Raw genomic sequence first — 20,905 nt, forward strand, 5'->3', positions numbered from 1 at the left:
AGGAAGTCAGAGCGCACCAACAGGTTGATGCTGTTCTCCCGGAAGGGAGAGGAGGCGCTGGACTCAGCAGCAGATGGGGTGGGTGGGGTCCAGGTAGCATCCTGGCCTCCCTGGGCCATAAAGCAGGCGACAGAGGCCCAGCAGCCCACAGGCCGGGCCAGACCCAGCTGCCGGATTCATCCCAGCATTGCTCCCGGTAAGAAAATGATGGAGGTGGGGGCCTGAGAGGATCTGGGAGGAAGAGCTAAAGGGGGACAAGGTCAGGGCCCAAGTGATAGCATAGTTGGAGGGCATTTGTCTTGCACGCAGAGATCCAGACAGACCAGGGTTCGATCCCCAGCATCCCCAATGGTCCCCTGAGCCTGTCAGGAGCGATTTCTGAGCACAGAGCCAGGAATAACCTCTGAGCACTGCTGGGTGTGGCCCCCCTAAAATAAATAAATAAATAAAGGGGACAAGATATTCCTACACTCCATAGGCCTCCTGGAATCCCCCTGGGCCTTGGGAGAGGAGGGGTAAGTGGATTTGAGCCCCTGAGTCCTTACAGGCTACCCTGTCCCCTGCTGGTCATCAGAGGACTGAGGGGTGAGAGGTGATCACAAGTGACCAAGAGGCCCTATGTGTCTGCATTTCTCTGACCAAAAGCCATTAGGTGGGGGGGGGGGGAGTTAACGTCTGCAGCTCCCCTGGACTCTGCCATCCTTGGAGTCTGTTCCACAATGCTAGCTTTCTGCCCAGCTGGACACTGGGATTTGAACCTCAAAGTCAGAGAGACCCAAGACTGCTTTAGGCTCAAGTAGCCCCTGGCTCCAGGGTTCTCGCCACTCAGCATCTGTCTCCCAGGGCACATTCATTCATTCGTGCCTTTACTCATTCATTCTTGCCTCACCCATTCTCCAAGCCAGACTCTAGGCTGGCTGCTGGGGCTGCCCAAATGACTAAGACCCATTTCCTGCCTCTGGAAAGCCATGCTTAACTAGGCCAGGGAGTGAACTGAGTGGACCATAACAACCTGGAGTGGCAGGTGTTCTAGAAGGACCCAGAATAGAGCTGCCTGCAGCAAGATCTCTGAAGAAAGGACCCAAAGTGAGTTGTAAAAGATGGACAGGGGCATTATCTTGAGAGAGGGGGAGTTTTAGTGGGGTGCAAAAGGCAGAGCCAAAAAGGTCTGGATTCCCTGCACGGTGCCTGGGGGAAGCAGGCAAGTTACCCAAAATTCCAGTCTGGGCTTCAGGAACATCCAAGGGGCAGCACAGTGATGCACTCCACTCACCTCCTCCCTTGTCGAGGCTGCCACTGACCCTGGCATCCTTGATCTTGACTCCTGAAAGGGTTAATGACAGCCAAGATCAGCTTCAAGACTGGGAAGAAAGTGGATGTGGTGGGTGCGAGCAGGAGCAGCCAAAGAGAGGGAGCTCGGCTGCCCATTCAGCTCTGAAGGCCAATTCTACCACAATCAGGGAATCAGGCAGCTGTAAGGGCTCCCTTTCCAATTCTGGAATCTCCATCTCTCTCTGGGGTCTTCATACCCTCTGGTCTCCAAACTGATTCCTCTTGTCTCCTCCCTCTACAGAACCATGACCTTGTTTGAAAATGTCACACGGGCTCTGGCCCGACAGCTGAACCCCCGAGGGGACCTGACACCCCTCGACAGTCTCATCGACTTCCAGCGCTTCCACCCCTTCTGCCTGGTGCTGAGGAAGAGGAAGAGCACGATCTTCTGGGGGGCCCGCTATGTCCGTACTGACTACACCCTCCTGGATGTGCTGGAGCCAGGCTCCTCGCCCTCAGGTCAGCCTCCCACAGCACTCAGCAATGTGGAGAACCCCAAAGTGCCTGCTGCCCAATGGAAGGGGAGTGTCATGAGGCCCCAGATTTTCCTTGGAAGCTCAGGAGTGAGGGATGAGGGAGGCATAGAAGATTCCAGAAAAGTTGGAGTAAGTGCCTGGCATGCCCAAGGCCCATCCCCAGCATCTTGTGGAACCCTGAGAAGTGCTGATCATGCCCCTGCATCAGTGGGAATATCTCCCCTCCAAAAAAAAGACCAGGGGCCAGAGAGATAGTACAGTGGGTAGGGTGCTTGCCTTGCATTCAGCCAACATGGGTTTGAACCCTGGCATTCCATATGAGCCCCTAAGGTTGTCAAGAGTGATCCCTAGCACAGTCAGGAGTAAACACAGTGCATCCAGTGGGTATGACCCCCAAAACAAACACACAAACAACAAACTCAAAGAGGGAAGAGGGGTTCCCAGCTGCTTTATTTGCTTCCCCCAACAGAACCCACGGACTCTGGGAAATTTGGCTTTAAGAACATGCTGGATGCCCGAGTGGAGGGCGACGTGGACATGCCAAAGACAGTGAAGGTGAAAGGAACTGCAGGGGTGTCCCACAGCAGCACCCTGGAGGTGCAGACACTCAGCGTGGCCCCCAAATCCTTGGAAACCCTACAGCACGAGAGGTGAGTGAGCAGGGCTGGGGGTGCCTGGACAGTCATGAGAGTGTCTGAGAGTTTCACCCTGACCTTCACCTAGACAGTTCCCACAGGGTGGCTCATGCCGATGGTCCTTGTAGTCTCTGTGCACATCCAGACATTTCTGCCATCTCCTACTGTCCTACTAATCCCCCCTCCAGACCCACCTGCCTTACCCCACACACACACAACTACACTCACATACACACATATTAGCATATAAAACACATGCATGCACACACACATAATTTTGTGTAAGATGTTCTTTGGAAGTTGGGTTGAGGTTTGGTTATCCCTCAGTTCCCAGAAGGGAAAGGGATATCCTATATCCCTAACAGAGGAAGAACAAGAGAAGCTCATTTGGTAGCAATTCCCCACAATAAGTAATCCACACAGATATGGAGGTTATAGCAGGCAAGAAAACTTACACTGCAAACTTCACCCACAAGCCAGTGGTTCCACCACTTAGAACTACAAGCCTAGATGGTAGCTCTTTCCCAAGCTCTCCTGCCTCCCATTTATTGAGATCCAAGCAAAGCCTCTCCCCAGCAGGAGGGGAAAAGCCAGATGAAAGGCAATGGGAAAACAAGACCAACAGAAAATAATTAAGATACAATGATAACTATTTGATACAGATGGGAACTATTTCAAAGGCCTCAATTTACCTCAGACATTCCCATTCATTTAGTTACTCCCAGGACTTCCTTTTAGGTCTTTTTTTGTTTTTGTTTTTGTTTTTGTTTTTGTTTGTTTTTGGGCCACACTCAGCAGTGCTCAGGGGTTACTTCTGGCTGTCTGCTCAGAAATAGCTTGGCTCCTGGCAGGCACGGGAGACCATATGGGACACCGGGATTCGAACCAACCATCTTTGGTCCTGGATCAGCTGCTTGCAAGGCAAAGGCCGCTGTGCTATCGCTGTGCTATCTCTCCGGGCCCTCGTTTTAGGTCTTGAAAAATGAATGGGACAGAGGGCTGGGGCTGGGCCTTGTGTGTGTGAGTCCTGGATTTGCTTCCTGACATTGGAACAAGCTGAAAGGGGATGGAGTGAAACTCATTCCCACTCCCAGAGCATTAGATGAACTACAACAGGAAAGGCAGGAGCTTCAGCTGCTGCTCCTGTGACTGGCCACAGCGGGGGTGGGCCCCCCCAGAGGAAGTGTAAACTGGCCACCCACAGTCCACAGATTGCCCTCAGGAAAGCTGCACTAATGGCACCGGGGTGTGGCACATGCCATGCTGATGCTGTGCACCCCAGATGTCTGGCTTGCCAGGGAGCTGACTCTTAAACTTGTTAACTGGTGGTTGAAAGACAGGTGAAGCTGGGAGGTTGGGGGAAGGGCTATGGTGCTTAGCGAGTCACCCGGTCAACAGGGACAGGGCCCTACTGGGCATCATGGTGCCTGATGATGTCTCTGTCCCACACTCACACCATTTGGGGTGGGGAAGCATACCACAGTGCCAGAACCCCCAGCCAGAGGTGCACGTGCCAGAGAGGTTTGTTGCATTAGGTAGGGACAGGTCAGAGGTATTTGAACTGGGAAAGTGATGGTGGCTTTGCAGAGGGGCTTCATGGTCTGTGCTTGAAGGAGCAGCAGAACCTCTGCCAGGGCTGGAGGAGCCTCTGAGAACACAGGGGTAAGAAACTTCCAACCGGAAAGGTTCGAATGGAGACGATGGATAGTTCCAGCAGAAGAAAAACCAGATGACTGGTCAAGGAGGGGCCCCTGTTCCTTAGGTGCTGACAGTGTCATGGTGGGGTCGTGACAAGGGTGGAAGGGAAGGTGGAGTGAGGTGGCAACTGAAACGGAGTGGCAGGGGGTGAGCAGAGGCCAAGAGGGATTGGACAGTAGAAGAAGGACCTTTGAGTCCTGAGGTCATTGTCATTTTGGCTGAGTAGAAATAGGAGACAGATTATAAAAAAATTTGATCCTTGGCATTCCCATATGATTCCCCGAGCCTACCAAGATTGATCCCTGATCACAGAGCCAGAAGTAACTACTGAGCACTGCCAGGTGTTGCCCAAAAACAAAAACAAAAACAAAAAAAAAACTTTTAATTGAAACAGGTTATAGATAATTTAGGAATGAGTGGTGAGGAAGTACAGACAATGAGTGGGCAGAGAGATGCTTAGGCAAATGAGGAGGCCCAGGTTTGATCCCCAGCACTGCATGATCCCAAACACTCAGGCTGCTTGTGGACAAAGTCCCTGAGCACTGCTGGGTGTGACTCAGAAACAAAAGAAAGGAGGCCAGAGGGTCAGAGATAGCACAGTGGTAGGGCATTTGCCTTGCATGCAGCCAACCCAAGACAGTGATTCAATTCCTGGCATCCCATATGGTCCCCTGAGCCTGCCAGGAGCAATTTTTGAGCACAGGGCCAGGAGTAACCCCTGACTGCTGCCAGATGTGACCCCCCCAAAAAGGGGGTCCAGAGAGATAGTAGTTGTAGGGCACTTGCCTTGCATGCAGCTGACCCAGGTTCGATCCTGGGCACCTCATATGATCCCCTGAGCCTGCCAGAAGTGATTCCTGAGTACTGCTGATGTGGCCCAAAAGTAAACAAATAAAAATAACAGTAAGCCTGGGATATAGGTTAAGATATTGGCTAATGAAGCAAAATAACCCCAAGCAATTCAGTTTGATCATTCCAAAGTCCTTGGGTTTCTGGGTAAGAAAACAGTAGCAGGTTGGTCCGATGGCAGTGGTTTATCAGAACTTATTAATGTTAGTATCACAAAAGTTGGTATATAACCCCCCACTACTCAATTTGACTGGCTTAAAAAAAAAAAAACAGTAGCAAAAGGAGAGCCAATTGGTGTTTAGAGCATTAAAGAGGAAAGAGATGGGGCTAGGGGCTGTCCAACCAATGTTAACCAGGATAGGAAGGAAGAAAGACAGAGCACAGGCAGGAGCCCTGAGGCAGTGGTCGGCAAGCCGCAGCTCGCGAGCCACATGTGGCTATTTACACTTTTTTTTTTTTTTTTTTTTTTTTGGTTTTTGGGCCACACCCGGCGATGCTCATGCGTTACTCCTGGCTGTCTGCTCAGAATAGCTCCTGGCAGGCACGGGGGACCATATGGGACACCGGGATTCGAACCAACCACCTTTGGTCCTGGATCGGCTGCTTGCAAGGCAAATGCCGCTGTGCTATCTCTCCGGGCCCACTATTTACACTTTTTTTTTTTTTTTTTTTTTTTTTTTTTTTTTTTTTTTTTTTTTTTTTTGGTTTTTGGGTCACACCTGGCAGTGCTCAGGGGTTATTCCTGGCTCCAGGCTCAGAAATTGCTCCTGGCAGGCACAGGGGACCATATGGGGCGCCGGGATTCGAACCGATGACCTCCTGCATGAAAGGCAAACGCCTTACCTCCATGCTATCTCTCCGGCCCCACTATTTACACTTTTAATGTGGCTCTTCTGTGTGCCGGATGGCCGCTCCAGGAGTAAGGACTCTGCTCCTAGCCTCTGTCAGTGCGCGCCCTGTGTGGCTCTCAAAATAAATTATTTTTTTTCTTTTAGTTTTTGGGTCACACCCAGCGGTGCTTAAGGGTTACTCCTGGCTGCCTGCTCAGAAATAGCTCCTGGCAGGCACAGAGGACCATATGGGACACCGGGATTTGAACCAACCATCTTTGGTCCTGGATCGGCTGCTTGCAAGGCAAACGCCGCTGTGCTATCTCTCCGGGCCCTCAAAATAAATTTTAATAGTGGTTTTGGCGAGATTTGGCTCAGTTGAAAAAAAACGGTTGCCCACCACTGCGAGGGAACTGGGCAGAGCCAGGTGTATGGCAGCATCCAGCCACCAGGGAAAATCATTACCCACCACCCCTGTATAGATGAGGCAGGACCATTCAGTAGCTCCCTCACCATTGAGTAGATCTGGGTCTTCCTTTGGGGTCCTCAGCTCTTCCCTGACCCCTCTTCCACGCCTCAGTCCTGGGGAGTGAAGGACGGAGAAGGGCAGGGTCCAGATAGGGAAGAGGCTCTGACAATTCCCTCGTGTGTGTCCCCTAGGAAGCTGACAGCTGATCACCCCTTCCTGAAGGAGGTGCGGGACCGAGGGGAGAACCTCTACGTGGTGATGGAGGTGGTGGAGACCGTGCAGGAGGTCACCCTGGAGAAAGCCGGCAAAGCAGAGGGTGTCTTCTCCCTCCCATTCTTCGCACCGCTGGGCTTACAGGTTTGACTCTTACATGTTCACGTGTGAACTCACATTTGCCCCCTCTATGCCCACCTGGGGTGCTGTAAAGTATCCATTCCTCCCTGTTCTTCAAACCTTCTGTCCCAGAATCTAAGAGCTAGATCCATAGACTGAACACATGTGGACTCATGTGGGTTCTATCCCTGCTTCCCTGGCACCATTGGGAGCAGCCTCCAAACCATGCATATAGGTGTAGCTTCAAAAGCAAATCTAAGGGTCAGAGTGGTTGTACAAGCGGTAGGGCCTCTGCCTTGCACACACTGACCTGGATGGACCGCAGTTCCATCCCATATGGTCCCCCAAGCCAGGCGCGATTTCTGAGCACATAGTAACCCCTGAGCGTCACCGTGTGGCCCAAGAACCAAAAATTAACGAAGAAAAAAAAGCAAAGCTAATAAAATACAGGCCCCAGCCAGACCCCATAGGCCAGTGAAGTCCCTGTGCTGGTCACTGCAGGGAATTATCAGAGAGGCAACAGTGTGGACTTTCGTTCCTTGACCTCCTCATGGAAGAGAAAGAGATTCTTGCTCTCAGAAAGTTCCCATGCCATGGAGGACATATCTCAGCTTGGAAACACAGGCCAGACCAGAGAACCCAAGCTTGGAAAATTGAATGCTAATCAGGAATGTTCTCCACGCCTGTATCTGCTTGGTAATAAGTAATCAAGGAATGAGTTAGAACTAGGAGGAGGGGTTAGTCATGGAAGACTTCCTGGAGGAAATAGGGACCAGGGCCTGGATGGAAGAAGCTCTCAGGTAGGACTAGAATGCTCATTCAGGCAGGTGATGGATGGAACAGGTCAGCCCAGTTCTTTCATGTCTCTGGCCACCACCTAGGAAGAGACATTACAGATCCTTAGAGAGATGAGCAGCATGGAAGAACTTTGAAATTAGTTCCATAAAGCCCGGTTTGGGTGGGAACATGATAAGGAGCACTAATAAAGGATCCCCAAGGTTCATTCAAGGCATTTGGTCTGACCCTCCACTTACCCTGCCCATTCTCCGCACTTCTCACCTTCAGATCCTTCAGATCTCTGCAGACTCACAGCTACTCCTTGTCTTCTCCTAGGGGTCCATAAACCACAAGGAGTCCGTCACCATCCCCAAGGGCTGCATCCTGGCCTTTCGAGTGAGGCAACTGATGGTTAAAGGCAAAGATAAATGGGGTGAGCAGAGCTGGGCATGTTCCCCCCTCAAGACCAGTTATCTGTGCAGAAATTAAGGCACCTGGGCCAAAGCGATAGCACAGCGGTAGGGCATTTGCATTGCATGCCAACACAGGAAGGACCCCAGTTGGATTCCCAGCACCCCATATGGTTCCCCCTCCCCCGAGCCTGCCAGGGGCAATTTTTGAGTGCAGAATCAGGAGTAATCCCTGAGCACTGTTGCCAGGTATGGTTAAAAAAAAAAAAAAAAAGATGGGGCCAGAGAGCACAGCATTAGGGCATTTGCCTTGCAAGTGACCAACCCAGGACCAATTGTGGTTTGAATCCCAGCATCCCATATGGTCCCATGTGCCTGCCAGGAGCAAATCTGAGCACAGAGCCAGGAGTAACTCCTGAGCGTCGCCAGGTATGGCCCAAAAAAAAAAAGGAAAAAGAAAGAAATGGAGGCATCCTGGTCCCCTCTGTGACAATGTCAGGAAATGAGTGACAGGCAATATACCGTATTGTGTTGCCAGCAGAAGAGCACTGGAGAGAGTGATGCCTCCCAGTTCTTTGTGGGTCACTTGTGCCCAGCTCTGTGTAGAGACCTAGGAGGTTGGAGGTGAAGGGAGGCACAGAGCTGGGAGCTTCCTGCTCAGAAAGTATGTAGCCTGGAGAGCAAACAGGCACAGGGGCAGCAGGCCTAGAATGCAACCCAGAAATGTGTACTAGCTTGGGGCTGGAGAGATAGTGCAGTGGGTAGGGTGCTTACCTTATATGTGGCCAACCTGGGTTTGATCTCCAGTACCCCGAATGGTCCCCTGAGCCTGCCAGGAGTAATACCTGAGTGCAGAGCCAGGAATTAGCCTCTAGCACAACCAGATGTGGCTAATAATAGTAATAATAATAATAAGGGCTGGAGTGATAGCACAGTGGGTAGGCATTTGCCTTCCACACAGCAAACCTGGGTTTGATTCCTAGCATCCCCTGAGCCTGTGATTCCTGAGTGCGGAGCAGGGAGTAACTCCTGAGCGCCACCTGGTGTGGCTCAAAAACCAAATATAATGATAATTATAAAATAAAGAAAAAAGTGAAAAAAAAAAAGGGGGGGCGGAGCACAGCAGTTAGGCGTTTGCCTTGCACGGAGCTCACCAAGTTCAATCCTTAGCATTCCATATAGTTCCCCAGGCCTGCCATGAGTGATTTTTGAGCACAGAGCCAGGAGTAACCCCTGAACACTGCCAGATTTGGCCATCCCCCTGAAAAAGTAATAAAGAAAAGTTTAATAGCTTTAGAATGGAGAAAGGAAGCGACTTGCCTGCAATCAAGGATACTAGGTGAGGCGTTTGAGGGCAGGATTCTCAAAATGAACAGAGCCCAGAGGCTTAACATTAAAGACAGAATAAATGGGTTCAGCTGTTCAGAGTCCTACAGCTCCCCTCTTTTGCCCCTTGCAGATATTCCACACATCTATAATGATAACATGCAAACCTTCCCACCCGAAGGTAAGTGGCCTGACTTCCTGTCTTCCTACATTCTCTGTCCACCCTGATAGCTGCTAAAGCCCCGTACCCTCTACTAGACTTCATCACAATGCCCCAAAGAACTGGACCTATTTCCCAAGTTCCTGGAATGAACAACCATCCACTCTGGGAAAGAAAGACGGACAGGGGCCAGTGTGGTGGTGCAGTGGTAGGGCATTTGCCTTGCACGCAGCTGACCTTGAACAGACCATGGTTCAATTCCCCCGGCATCCCATATGGTACCCCAAGCCAGGACTGATTTCTGAGAGCATAGCCAGGAGTAAATCCTGAGCGTCACTAGGTGTAGCTGGAAAAAAAAAATAGACAGGAAGGCACATAAATACTGCCCCAGGGAACCAGGGCTGGGGCAAGGGTGCAGAGAAGCAGCACCAAAAGCAGAAATAAGCCTGGGAGATGATGTGCGTTCCCAGATCACCCAGGCGATGAGATGCCATCACCTCCGTGGGATTTTGAAATGACTGCTGATGGGCAAGATAGTGCAGCGGGTAAGGCCCTTGTCTCCAACATGGCCAGTCCGGGTTTGGCCCCCGGCATTGCATATGACTCCCCAAGCTCTGTTAAGCAGAGCTTGGAATTCCTAAAGAGAGCCAGGAATAAAGCTGGAGCACTCCAGGTGTGGCCCAAAAACCAAGATCATACTAATGCTCCATGATCAAGCTGCCCTGCCTAAGAGCACCAGGTAAGACAGTACAGGTGAGTTTCATGCTGATCTGTGTGCACTGTTCTGTCTGCAGATAAGTCAGAAGAGGAGAAGATCACCCGTAAGTGTCCCTGTCATGTCACTACCACGAACTGGACTGGGAATTTTCCCACGTCGACCTTCCCTTTCCTTACTCCATGGGCACAGGGTGGGGCAGGCATCAGCCAACAATAGTCCAGTAATGTGGTAGAAATTGCCGTTATCAGGGCTGATAGCACAGCGGTACAGCATTGGTCTTGCATGCAACCAACCCAGGATGGACCCTATTTTGATTCCCGGCATCCCATATGATCACCTGAGCCTGCCAAAAGCAATGCTTTCTGAGCACTGAGCTAGGAGTAATCCCTGAGCGCTGCTGGTTGTGTCAAATGCCCCCCCCCCCAAAAAAAAATCCCCATTATCTAGTAAAAGGCAGTGGAAGTGGGAAGTGTCTTTGATCTTGAAACCCGAGGAGGGGGTTGATTCTTTGTCTGTGAAGCCCTTTGCAGCTGTAATTTGTCATAACCAAGTGGGTATCTCCAACACGCAAGAGTGGACAAGGCAGGGGACCCCTTCTGTCCTCAGAGCCCAAGTCCCATTCAGACAGATGAGCTCTTCTAGGATTCAGGGATCCCCATTAGCACCTGGGTACTCTTCGTCTAAAGAATAATGTTCTTACTGTGCCTTTTTTTTTTTCCTTCTCAGTTATCCAGGCATCAGATGTGGGTAAGGAGTTTGGGGGGGGGGTTGCTTTTGAGATGCCTAAAGGCAGTTGGAGAACTGTCTTTTCCAATGTGGGGGTAGGGAGGTAAAAGCTGAGTTCATAGGGAGCTGAAATGACAGCACAGTGGGTAGGCCATTTGCCTTGCAACTGACCCTGGACTGACCCGGGTTTGATCCCCAGCATCCCATATAGTCCCCTAAGCCTGCCAGCAGCGATTTCTGAGCTCAGAGCCAGGAGTAATCCCTCAGTGCTGCCAGGTGTGGCTCCAAAACAAAACAAAACAAAACAAAACAAAACAAAACAAAAAAAAAAAAGCTGAGACCAGAGCCTAGAGAGATAATGCAAATGGGTAGGGCATTTGCTTTGCACACAGCTAAACCAGGTTCAATCTCTGCATTCCATATGGTCCCCTAAGCACTGCCAGGAATGATTCCTGAGCACAGAGCCAGAAATAAGCCCTGAGCATTGCTGGGCGTGACCCAAAAATATAAACAAGAACTGAGTTCACTTACAGAAAATCACTCTGTTCAATGCCATGGAGTGGGAAAGGAGGCGTAGGCCAAGGTTCCAGCTCCTCCATATCCACCCACACCTGTCCATAAAGACATCCTTCCTCTGAAGCCGTCCTGCCTGCTCCCTCACCAGCTTCCTAAGACATCTGCTGGGCCAATTAATGCCAGAGGAGAAATAGCTCTTCACTCAGCCAGTCTCGGCCCTGGGGAAATTGGCTGGGGTGGGGCTGCCCTCTCTGTTTCTAAAAAAGGGGCTGAGAGGACTCTCTGGGTCCTGATCCTTCCCCTCTTCCTCACATCAGCCTCCCAATACCAAGTCAGGGCCTGAAGGGAACTTCTGAGCCACCTTCTTTGGTCTAGAGGAGAGACAAGGTGCCTTAAGAGAAAGTCCAGGGGTCGAAGCGATAGCACAGTGGTAAGGCCTTTGCCTTACCCAGGACCCTGGACAGATCTAGGCTCGATCCCCAACATCCTATATGATTATAAACCAGGAGTGATTTCTGAGCACATAGCCAGGAGTAACCCCTGAGTTACTCAGGGTGTGTCCCCCCCAAAAAAAAAGTGATTGTCCAGAGGGTAGGGCACTTACCTTGCATGCAGTCAACCCAGGTTTGATCCCCAGCACCCCATATGGTCCCCCAACTCCTGACTCCTGAGCACAGAGCCAGGAGTAAGCTCTGAGCACTGCCTGGTGGGGCCCTGAAACCAAACAAACAAAAGGCAAGACTAGGCCCAGACTAGGAGCAGAGCACAGGAACCTGAGAGTGAATCATTGGGGTGGGGGATATTAGAGGGTGTCATTTGCTACCTTTATGGTCCCCATAGGGGAAGCCCACGAGGACTTCAATACGCTACAAGCAGAGGTGCAGAGAGAATGTCGGGAAGTGGAGAAGCTGAGCCCAGCTGGAAAAAGCTCCCTGCTCAGCTCCCTCAGCAAACTGCTGGGGAAGAAGAAAGAGCTGCAGGACCTGGAGCAGACGGTAGGTCGGGAGAGGAGAATGGACATTTCGGTCAGTGGGGCTGTGGCCCCCAGGATTAACTGCCCCTTCGTGGCCTGGCTATGGCTGTACCCTTTGTCCTGCTGTAAAAAAGGGCAAATAGGCCCATCAGCACTCCCCCCAGGATCCCCGCTGATGGGATGAGGCTGGAAATGGTCCAAGGCTTAGAGTGAGGGTCCCACACACTCTGGTCCTTTTCAGGGCTTTAGGGCTTCAAAAAGGCACTAGGAAGTGGGAAGTGACCCCTTTGTTACACCATTGCTCGGGGCCAGGCCGATCTGGGCTCTGGACACAAGCATTTGGTCATCCTCTTTCCTACAGCTCGAAGGGGCTCTAGACAAAGGGCATGAAGTGAGCCTGGAGGCACTCCCCAAAGATGTCCAGCTCTCCAAGGAGGCCTTGGACGCTGTCCTCTATTTCCTCGGCGCTCTAACAGGTAAGCACATACCTTCATGGGGCTAGGAATGAGCCACCGAGAGAATCTCTAAAAGTACAGGTGAGAGCCAGCAAGATAGCACAGCACAGCAGTAGGGCATTTGCCCTGCACACAGCCAACCCAGGATGAATAGTGTTGGATTCCAGCATACCATATGGTCCCCCGAGCCTGCCACGGGTGATTTCTGAGCACAGAGTTAGGAGTAATCCCTGAGCACCACTAGGTGACCCAAAAGCCAAAAATTAATTAATTAAAAGTATGGGTGAGGTGCCAGAACTATAGTACAATTTATAGGGTTTGCCTTGCACATGGCCAATCCTGGTTTGATCCTCAGCACCCCTAGCCTGCCAGGAGTGATCCCTGAGAACAGGAGTAAGCCCTGAACACATCCAGATGTAACCCCAAAACCAAAATAACAAAAAATGGTAATAAATAAAAGTATGAATGAAAGAATAAAGAAAGAAACACCAGGAAAATTGTGCCACCGACAAATTGTTTATACTTACACTATTTTTGATCTTTTCATTTTCGTTGTTGTGGGACTCCCTCTTGGCAGTGTTGGTGGGGATGAGAAAAACAAGACTGGGCAGGGCCGGAGAGATAGCACAGCAGCTTTTGCCTTGCAAGCAGCTGATCCAGGACCTAAAGGTGGTTGGTTTGAATCCCGGTGTCCCATATGGTCCCCTGTGCCTGGGCTCTACCACTTGATTCCCAGCCCTAATCCCCAGATTTTTTTTGTTCATTTGGAGGTCATCCCTGGTGGTGCTCAGGGATCACTTCTGGCAGTGCTTGGATAACCATATGCAGTGCTGTGTACTAACCCCTGTGCCATATCTCCAGCCCTATATTAACATCTTTATAAATTGGTTTTGTTCCTAAGGATTCTCTTGATCACTTTGGATTATCAAAAAAAAAAAAATCCTAAAGTTGCAGACAGAGGCCGGGAAAATTACCCTTCCTTCTTTTATCAACCATATATTTAAAATGTCGCCATGTGGCTAAGCTCACCACTTGGCTGCTGACTTTTTTTTTTTTTTTTGGTTTTTGGACCACATCCGGTGACACTCAGGAATTACTCCTGGCTATGAGTTCAGAAATCGCTCCTGGCTCGAGGGACCATATTATGGGACACCAGGGCATCAAATCACTGTTCGTCCTGGGTCAGCTGCATGCAAAGCAAACGCCCTACCGCTGTGCCACCGCTCTGGCCCTGGCTGATGACTATTGACATTAGTTTCAGAGGGGAACATGATCTGATCTTGCCCTTGAATTTTCTTCTTCCTGCTTGAAGCATAACCCCACCCCAACTCCAGAGTAAAACTCTATGGTCCTTCCAGTGTAGGCTAAGACTTTGGCTCCCTGTGGAAATCTCAGCCCTTGAGGAGATAGTTCAGAAGGATGGAGCACCTACAGGAGGCCCATTCAATCCCAGAACTACATGCTTCCCCACCCAGTGCACTGAGCCAGGTGTAGCACCTGAGCACCACCAAGTGTGGGCCCCAGCCCTCCAAAAAGCTAAAGAAAACAAAGCAAACAGGGCCAGAGCAATAATACAGCAATAGGGCATTTGTCTTATATGCGCCTGACCGGGGACAGACCCGGGTTCAATTCCTGGCATCCCATTTGATCCCCTGAGCCTGCCAGGATCAATTTCTGAGAACAGAGCCAGGAATAACCCTGAGCACCACCGGATGTGACAAGATGGAAGGAAGGAAGGGAGGGAGGGAGGGAAGGAGGGAGGGAGGGAGGGAGGGAGGGAGGGAGGGAGGGAGGGAGGGAGGGAGGGAGGGAGGAGGAAGGAAGGAAGGGAGTCTTCCCTCAACTCCAAGACCAAAGTAGCCTCCCCATGTTTTGATTTTGAGTTCCCCATCTCTTCCACCAGGCTTTAAATTCCTAGAGTGAAGAGATATATCTGGCACGTAGCAAAGGTGTCTGGCACAGAGCAGGCTTCCAATCAGGGCTGGATGTATAAATGAATTAAAGCTGAAAATCTTGACATATGTTCATATGTCCCTCACATGAGCAACACACCGAGCATTCTTTTTCTTTTCCTTTTGCTTCAGAGCTTAGTGAAGTACAACAGAAGTTATTGGTCAAATCCATGGAGAAAAAGATCCTGCCTGTGCAGCTGAAGCTGGTGAGAAACAGCAGCGGTTGTCGGGAGAGATGGAAGGGTGTTAGTCTGCATGGTGGAAAGATACAGATTGGGGCAGATCCATCCCAATGGGTCCCTGTCTTATCCCAGAAGTTCAGGTCCATGTCTTATGTCTCTGCAACTCTTGCCCTGTGCTAGTTCATGACTAGCGGGAGAAGAGTGAATTTCTGGGCCATTACTTGGGCTTTTTAATCAGCTCTGGGAAGAAGAAACAGAAAAATTCTGGCTTTGCTTATTTTTAGCCAGCAAGAATTTTAGGGTTCCCAGGAATGAAAGCCAAGGCCTTAGATACCCAACACATGTTCTCTACCCTAGAGCTATAGCCTCAGACCTGAGCAAATCCTTTCAAGTCTCAGTGTCTGTAAAAGGGGGCTAAAAATAAAGATGGTGCCACTTTACAGGGTTGTCCAAAGGCCCCGGATGAAAGTGTAACATGGTGTCATGCATGAAAGGAGTTACAGTGAGAGAATTATAATCTTCTGTGGGATTGTGAGCTGGGAGGAAGAGCATTTCCAGTTCTCTGTTTTCTCATGCTCTTTTGGTTCCTTCCAGGTGGAGACCACAATGAAACAGAATTTTCATCAGGACAAAGAGATGGTGTTCCCCCTGAAGATGGAGCTGCTATCCTCTCTGGGGGAAGATGAACTGACTCTGACAGAGGCCCTGGTGGGGCTAAGTGGCCTGGAAGTGCAGAGATCAGGCCCTGAGTACACATGGGACCCAGACGCCCTTCCACACCTTTGTGCCCTTTACGCAGGCCTCTCTCTCCTACAATTGCTGACCAATAGTTCCTAATGTGTTGGTTCCAGCTCCTGCCTTTCCAGTGCCTTCCCCAAAACCCAGTCCTGATTCCTTAAGCCTAAAGGGCATTTCAGAGCTAAGATGCTCTGAAGACAGGAAGGAAACCCTGTCACAGAGAGAACCAATCACCCCACCTTCCTGCATCAAGCCTTTATCTTCCTCTGCCCCTACAACTCCACAATCAAGTTCTTTGCTGATGTTAAATTCCCCTCAATGTAGAAACATTCACATTTTAAAACTGTGAACAAGTTCAGTAATCACCTCCCCCCGAAAAATGTTAAATTGATTCCCTGCCCCAATTCCCTCCTGTTTCTGCCTCCGCAAATCAAGCTTTACTGGAATGAATGGAAAATATTATTTCACTTTGAACAATTTTGGTGGTTTGCATTTTTGGTTGTTGTTTGTTTTTAAGATCTAGCAAAAGGAAATGCATGATTTGTTTCAGAAAAAGAAAAAGACAATATCATATTACATCTAGAGCACATGTAGCTGAAGACTACCATACTATCCTCAAGCCAGTTGGAACTGCACAAATAGTGACTATAAGGGTAAAGAATGTTGACTCCTGGTGGACCAGGGCAAAAGCACAGCAGGTAGGGTGTTGCCTCTAATGCCACTGACCTGGGTTCAATCCCTGGCATCCCATGTTCCCTTGAGCCTGCCAGGAATAATTTTTGAGTGCCACTGGGAGTAGTCCAAAAACAACAACAAAAAAAGAATGTTGGGGCCGGAGAGATAACATGGAGGTAAGGCATTTGTCTTGCATACAGAAGGATAGTGGTTCTAATCCCGGCATCCCATATGGTCCCCTGTGCCTGCCAGGGGCGATTTCTGAGTATAGATCCAGGAGTAACCCCTGAGCACTGTTGGGTGTGACCCAAAAAAACAAAAACAAAAAAAAATGTTGACTCCTGGGATTGCAGAGATATACAGTACATAGGAAATTTGTCTTACATGCGGCAGACCCAAGTTCTATCCCCGGCATCCCATATGGAGTGAGCACTGCCAGAAATAATCCCCAGGAGTGATTCATGAGTCCAGAGCCAGAAATAACCCAAGTACCACTGGATGTGGCCTCCGAACAAAAAATTAATAATTAAAAAATGAAAAAATAAAATAGTTGTTTGGGAACCAGAAATATAGTTTAGCAGTAGAGACTTGCCTTTCCTATGTAGACGTCCTGGGTTAAATATCTGATACTTATTTTTATTTACTAAAACTAAAATAATTGGGCCGGAGAGATAACACGGAGGTAAGGTTTTTTTTTTTTTTTTTGGTTTTTGGGCCACACCCAGCGGTGCTCAGGGGTTACTCCTGGCTGTCTGCTCAGAAATAGCTCCTGGCAGGCACGGGGGACCATATGGGACACCGGGATTCGAACCAACCACCTTTGGTCCTGGATCGGCTGCTTGCAAGGCAAACTCGGCTGTGCTATCTCTCTGGGCCCGGAGGTAAGGCATTTGCCTTTCATGCAGAAGGTCATTGGTTTGAATCCCGGCATCTCATATGTTCCCCTGAGCCTGCTAGGAGCGATTTCTGAGCGTGGAGCCAGGAGTAACCCCTGATCACTGCCGGGTGTAACCCAAAAAAAGAAATCACTAAATAAATAAAATAATCATATGAGGGGCCAGAGCAATAGCACAATGGGTAGGATATTTGCCTTGCATGTGGCTGACCAGGGTTTGATCCCTGGCATCCCATATGTCCCCTGAGCCTACCTACCAGAAATAATTTCTGAGCACAGGGCCAAGAGTTACCCCTGAGTGTCTCCAGGTGTGACCAAATAAAACAGACAAACAACAGACTGGTCCTATGAGATAGGGGATATGACTCAGTGTCAGGGCACAGGTTTCATATGTGTGAGGCCCTGTTTTTGATCCCTTCTGCTAAAGAAAGTTTTTATCTACAATACTTAAATGCATAATTTCTTAAGGTTTTTAGCCCTAAACGACAGACTCCTCTTCTGATCTACCCACTGCCCAGACTATTTCCCTCATTCACCAAAAACTTCGTGACCAGTTGCCAAAAACTTCATGTTAAGCCATCTTCCCCCATTCTGGGAACCTTCCAAGATCTCAATGTATTGCTCAAGGACAGAGTGACTGTTTTTCCCTTCTGATGTAAACTTACTAAAGAGATGAGCTAACATCCTAACTATCTCAGAGTGAGCCCATTAATATGCACAACAAAGCCCTTCTGTTTTCTGCCCTTTCTCTTCCACCTTCAGCTACTGATGCCGAGTTATGAAAAGGTTTTAATAAGTTTATTTAATAAGTTTAATAAGTTTATTCGATGATGATTCAAAAGTCCTGTTACCTGTCTTCTATCCCTATGGTAAAAGACAGGAAGGAATTAAGGAATTAGTTATGACATGTTCCCTGATACCAGCACATATACACATTGTTTGCCTTGCATGCTCCATTTAGCAAATAGTGCTCTTGCTCGCTCTCTCTCTCTCTCTCTTTCCCCTCTCTCTCTCTTCCCATACCCAGCAATGGTATGGTTTACTCCTCGCTTTGTGCTCAAGGATCACTCAATGGCTCAGGGAACCATGTGGGGTCCTGGGAATCAAACCCAGGTCAGCTGCGTGCGAAGCAAGCACCCTACTCACTGTGTTGCTCTTCCTGCCCCACAAATAGCTCTTTTTTTTTTTTTTTTTTAGCTATTTTTTGCTGCAATAGCATGAAAGGAGGATACAAAGAATATGAAGAACACTTTTTGTTTGGTTTGGTTTTTGAACCACTTCCAGCGGTGCTCAGGAGTTACTCCTAGCTCTGTACTCAGAAATTTCTCCTGGCAGGCTCAGGAGACCTTATGAATTGCCAGGGATTGAATCTAGATCCGTTCCGGGTCGTCTGTTTGCAAGGCAAATGCCCTATCACTGTGTTATCGCTCCGGCTCCTGAATAATATTCTTTTGTTGTTCTTGTTTTTGTTTTTTGTTTTGGGGTCACACCCGGCAGTGCTCAGGGGTTACTCCTGGCTCTATGCTCAGAAATCGCTCCTGGCAGGCTTGGGGGACCATATAGGATGCTGGAATTCAAACCATCGTCCTTCTGCATGCAAGACATACCTTTCCTCCATGCTATCTTTCCTGCCCCCTGAATAACATTCTTAATGCAAATATAAAGTGGAAGGTAGGTTGGAGATAATACAATGAATAAGATTTTTCCTTGCATGTGCCTGATCCAATTTAACCCTTGGCACCCCTTATAGTACCGAGCATTTGGAGCAATCCCTGAGCACAGAGCCAGGAATATGCCTAAACACTGCTGAGTTCAAATACCAAAAAGTTAAATAAGTATGAAGCAGAATGCATTCAGAACAAACATTCTTCTGGCCTGGCTTATTTATAGGTCTTTCCTGGTCTAACACTCAAGCTTTTCATTTACAAAAGAGAGAAAAGTGGGGCCGGGAAGGTGGTGTTGGAGGTAAGGTGTCTGCCTTGCAAGCGCTAGCGTAGGACAAACCACGGTTCGATCCCCCGGCGTCCCATATGGTCCCCCCAAGCCAGGGGCGATTTCTGAGCACATAGCCAGGAGTAACCCCTGAGCATCAAACAGGTGTGGCCCAAAAAAAAAGAGAGAGAGAGAGAGAGAGAGAGAGAGAGAGAGAGAGAGAGAGAGAGAGAGAGAGAGAGAGAGAGAGAGAGAGAGAGAGAGAGAGAGAGAGAGAAAGAGAAAAGTTAAAAATACAAAGGGAAAAAACACAGTTTTTTTGTGTTTTTTTTTTTTTTTCACTTAAGAACTGGGTTCTGGGCTGAGAGATGGTTGGTATAGGTCCTCATAGGAGGTAAGGCATTGGCATCACTGCAGCTGATTTCAGTTAAACTCCAGGCACCACATACAGTTCCCTGAGCATAAGCAGGAATAGCCCCTGAAGGCTAGAGATTGTGCAGCGGGTTGGGTGTTTGCCTTATATTCCATCCCTGGCACCCCATATAGTCTCCAGAGCCCACCTGGAATGATCCCTGAGCCAAGAGTAAGCCCTGACCATTACTGTGTGTGAAGAAAGAAAAAAAGTAAAAGGAGGGCCAGAGGTAAGGCATTTGCCTTGCATGCAGAAGGATGGTGGTTCGAATCCCAGCATCCCATATGGTCTCCCGAGCCTGCCAGGAGTGATTTCTGAACATAGAGCCAGGAGTAACCCGAGCGCTATCGGGTGTGATCCAAAACAAAAACAAAAACAAAAAGTAAAAGGAAAGGACAGAAGAAGGAAGGGAGGAAGAAAGGAAAGAGTGGAGAGAGAAAGGGAGGGAAGAAGGGAGGAGAGGAGGAAGACTAGAAGGAAGAGGAAAGTTAGAGAAGGAAAGAAGGAAAGAAAGGGAAGGAAAGAAGGGAGGAAAGGAGGAAGAATAGAAGGAAGAGGGGGGGCCGGGTAGGTGGCGCTGGAAGTAAGGTGTCTGCCTTGCAAGCGCTAGCCAAGGAAGGACCGTGGTTCGATCCCCAGGCGTCCCATATGCCAGGGGCAATTTCTGAGCACATAGCCAGGAGTAACCCCTGAGCGTCAAACGGGTGTGGCCCAAAAACCAAAAAAAAAAAAAAAAAAAAAAAGAAGGAAGAGGGGAAAGTTAGAGAAGGAAGAAAAGAAAAGGAATGAGGGAGGGAAGGAAGGAAGGAAGTGTATTTTCATATTCTCATCTGGAAGATGTTGTTTGGTCTGGGGGCTACTCCTGGCAGTGCCTGCATGCAAGGCAACCACCTTAACCCCTTATACTATCTCTCCTAGATCTGGAAGATTCTTTAAAAATACTAAGTGGATGGGGCCGGGTAGGTGGCGCTGGAGGTAAGGTGTCTGCCTTGCAAGCGCTAGCCAAGGAAGGACCGCGGTTCGATCCCCGGCGTCCCATATGGTCCCCCCAAGCCAGGGGCGATTTCTGAGCACATAGCCAGGAGTAACCCCTGAGTGTCAAACGGGTGTGGCCCAAAAACCAAAAAAAAAAAAAAAAAAAACTAAGTGGAGGGGCCGGAGAGATAGCACAGTGGTGTTTGCCTTGCAAGCAGAAGATCCAGGACCTAAAGTAGCTGGTACGAATCCCGGTGTCCCATATGGTCCCCCGTGCCTGCCAGGAGCTATTTCTGAGCAGACAGCCAGGAGGAACCCCTGAGCATTGCCGGGTGTGGCCCAAAAAATTAAAAATAAAATAAATAAATAAATAAATAAAAAACTAAGTGGAGGGGCCAGAGAGATAGCACAGTGGTGTTAGCCTTGCAAGCAGAAGATCCAGGACCTAAAGTAGCTGGTAC

The 20,905-nt window shown here is 49.3% G+C and overlaps 1 protein-coding gene across 1 annotated transcript; it reads left to right on the forward strand.

Moving 5' to 3' along the window:
• The first annotated feature begins 1,577 nt into the window (after window positions 1-1,577).
• GSDMA (gasdermin A) lies at window positions 1,578-15,654 on the forward strand. The gene is made up of 11 exons (XM_049780478.1): window positions 1,578-1,791; window positions 2,278-2,458; window positions 6,481-6,646; window positions 7,736-7,832; window positions 9,269-9,316; window positions 10,090-10,116; window positions 10,740-10,760; window positions 12,096-12,250; window positions 12,590-12,704; window positions 14,768-14,841; window positions 15,412-15,654. The coding sequence occupies exons 1-11, from the start codon at window positions 1,578-1,580 to the stop codon at window positions 15,652-15,654; spliced, it is 1,341 nt and encodes a 446-aa protein (XP_049636435.1).
• Window positions 15,655-20,905: the final 5,251 nt, after the last annotated feature.

This window comes from Suncus etruscus, chromosome 1 (assembly GCF_024139225.1).
Source record: "Suncus etruscus isolate mSunEtr1 chromosome 1, mSunEtr1.pri.cur, whole genome shotgun sequence".
NCBI lineage: Eukaryota > Metazoa > Chordata > Mammalia > Eulipotyphla > Soricidae > Suncus > Suncus etruscus.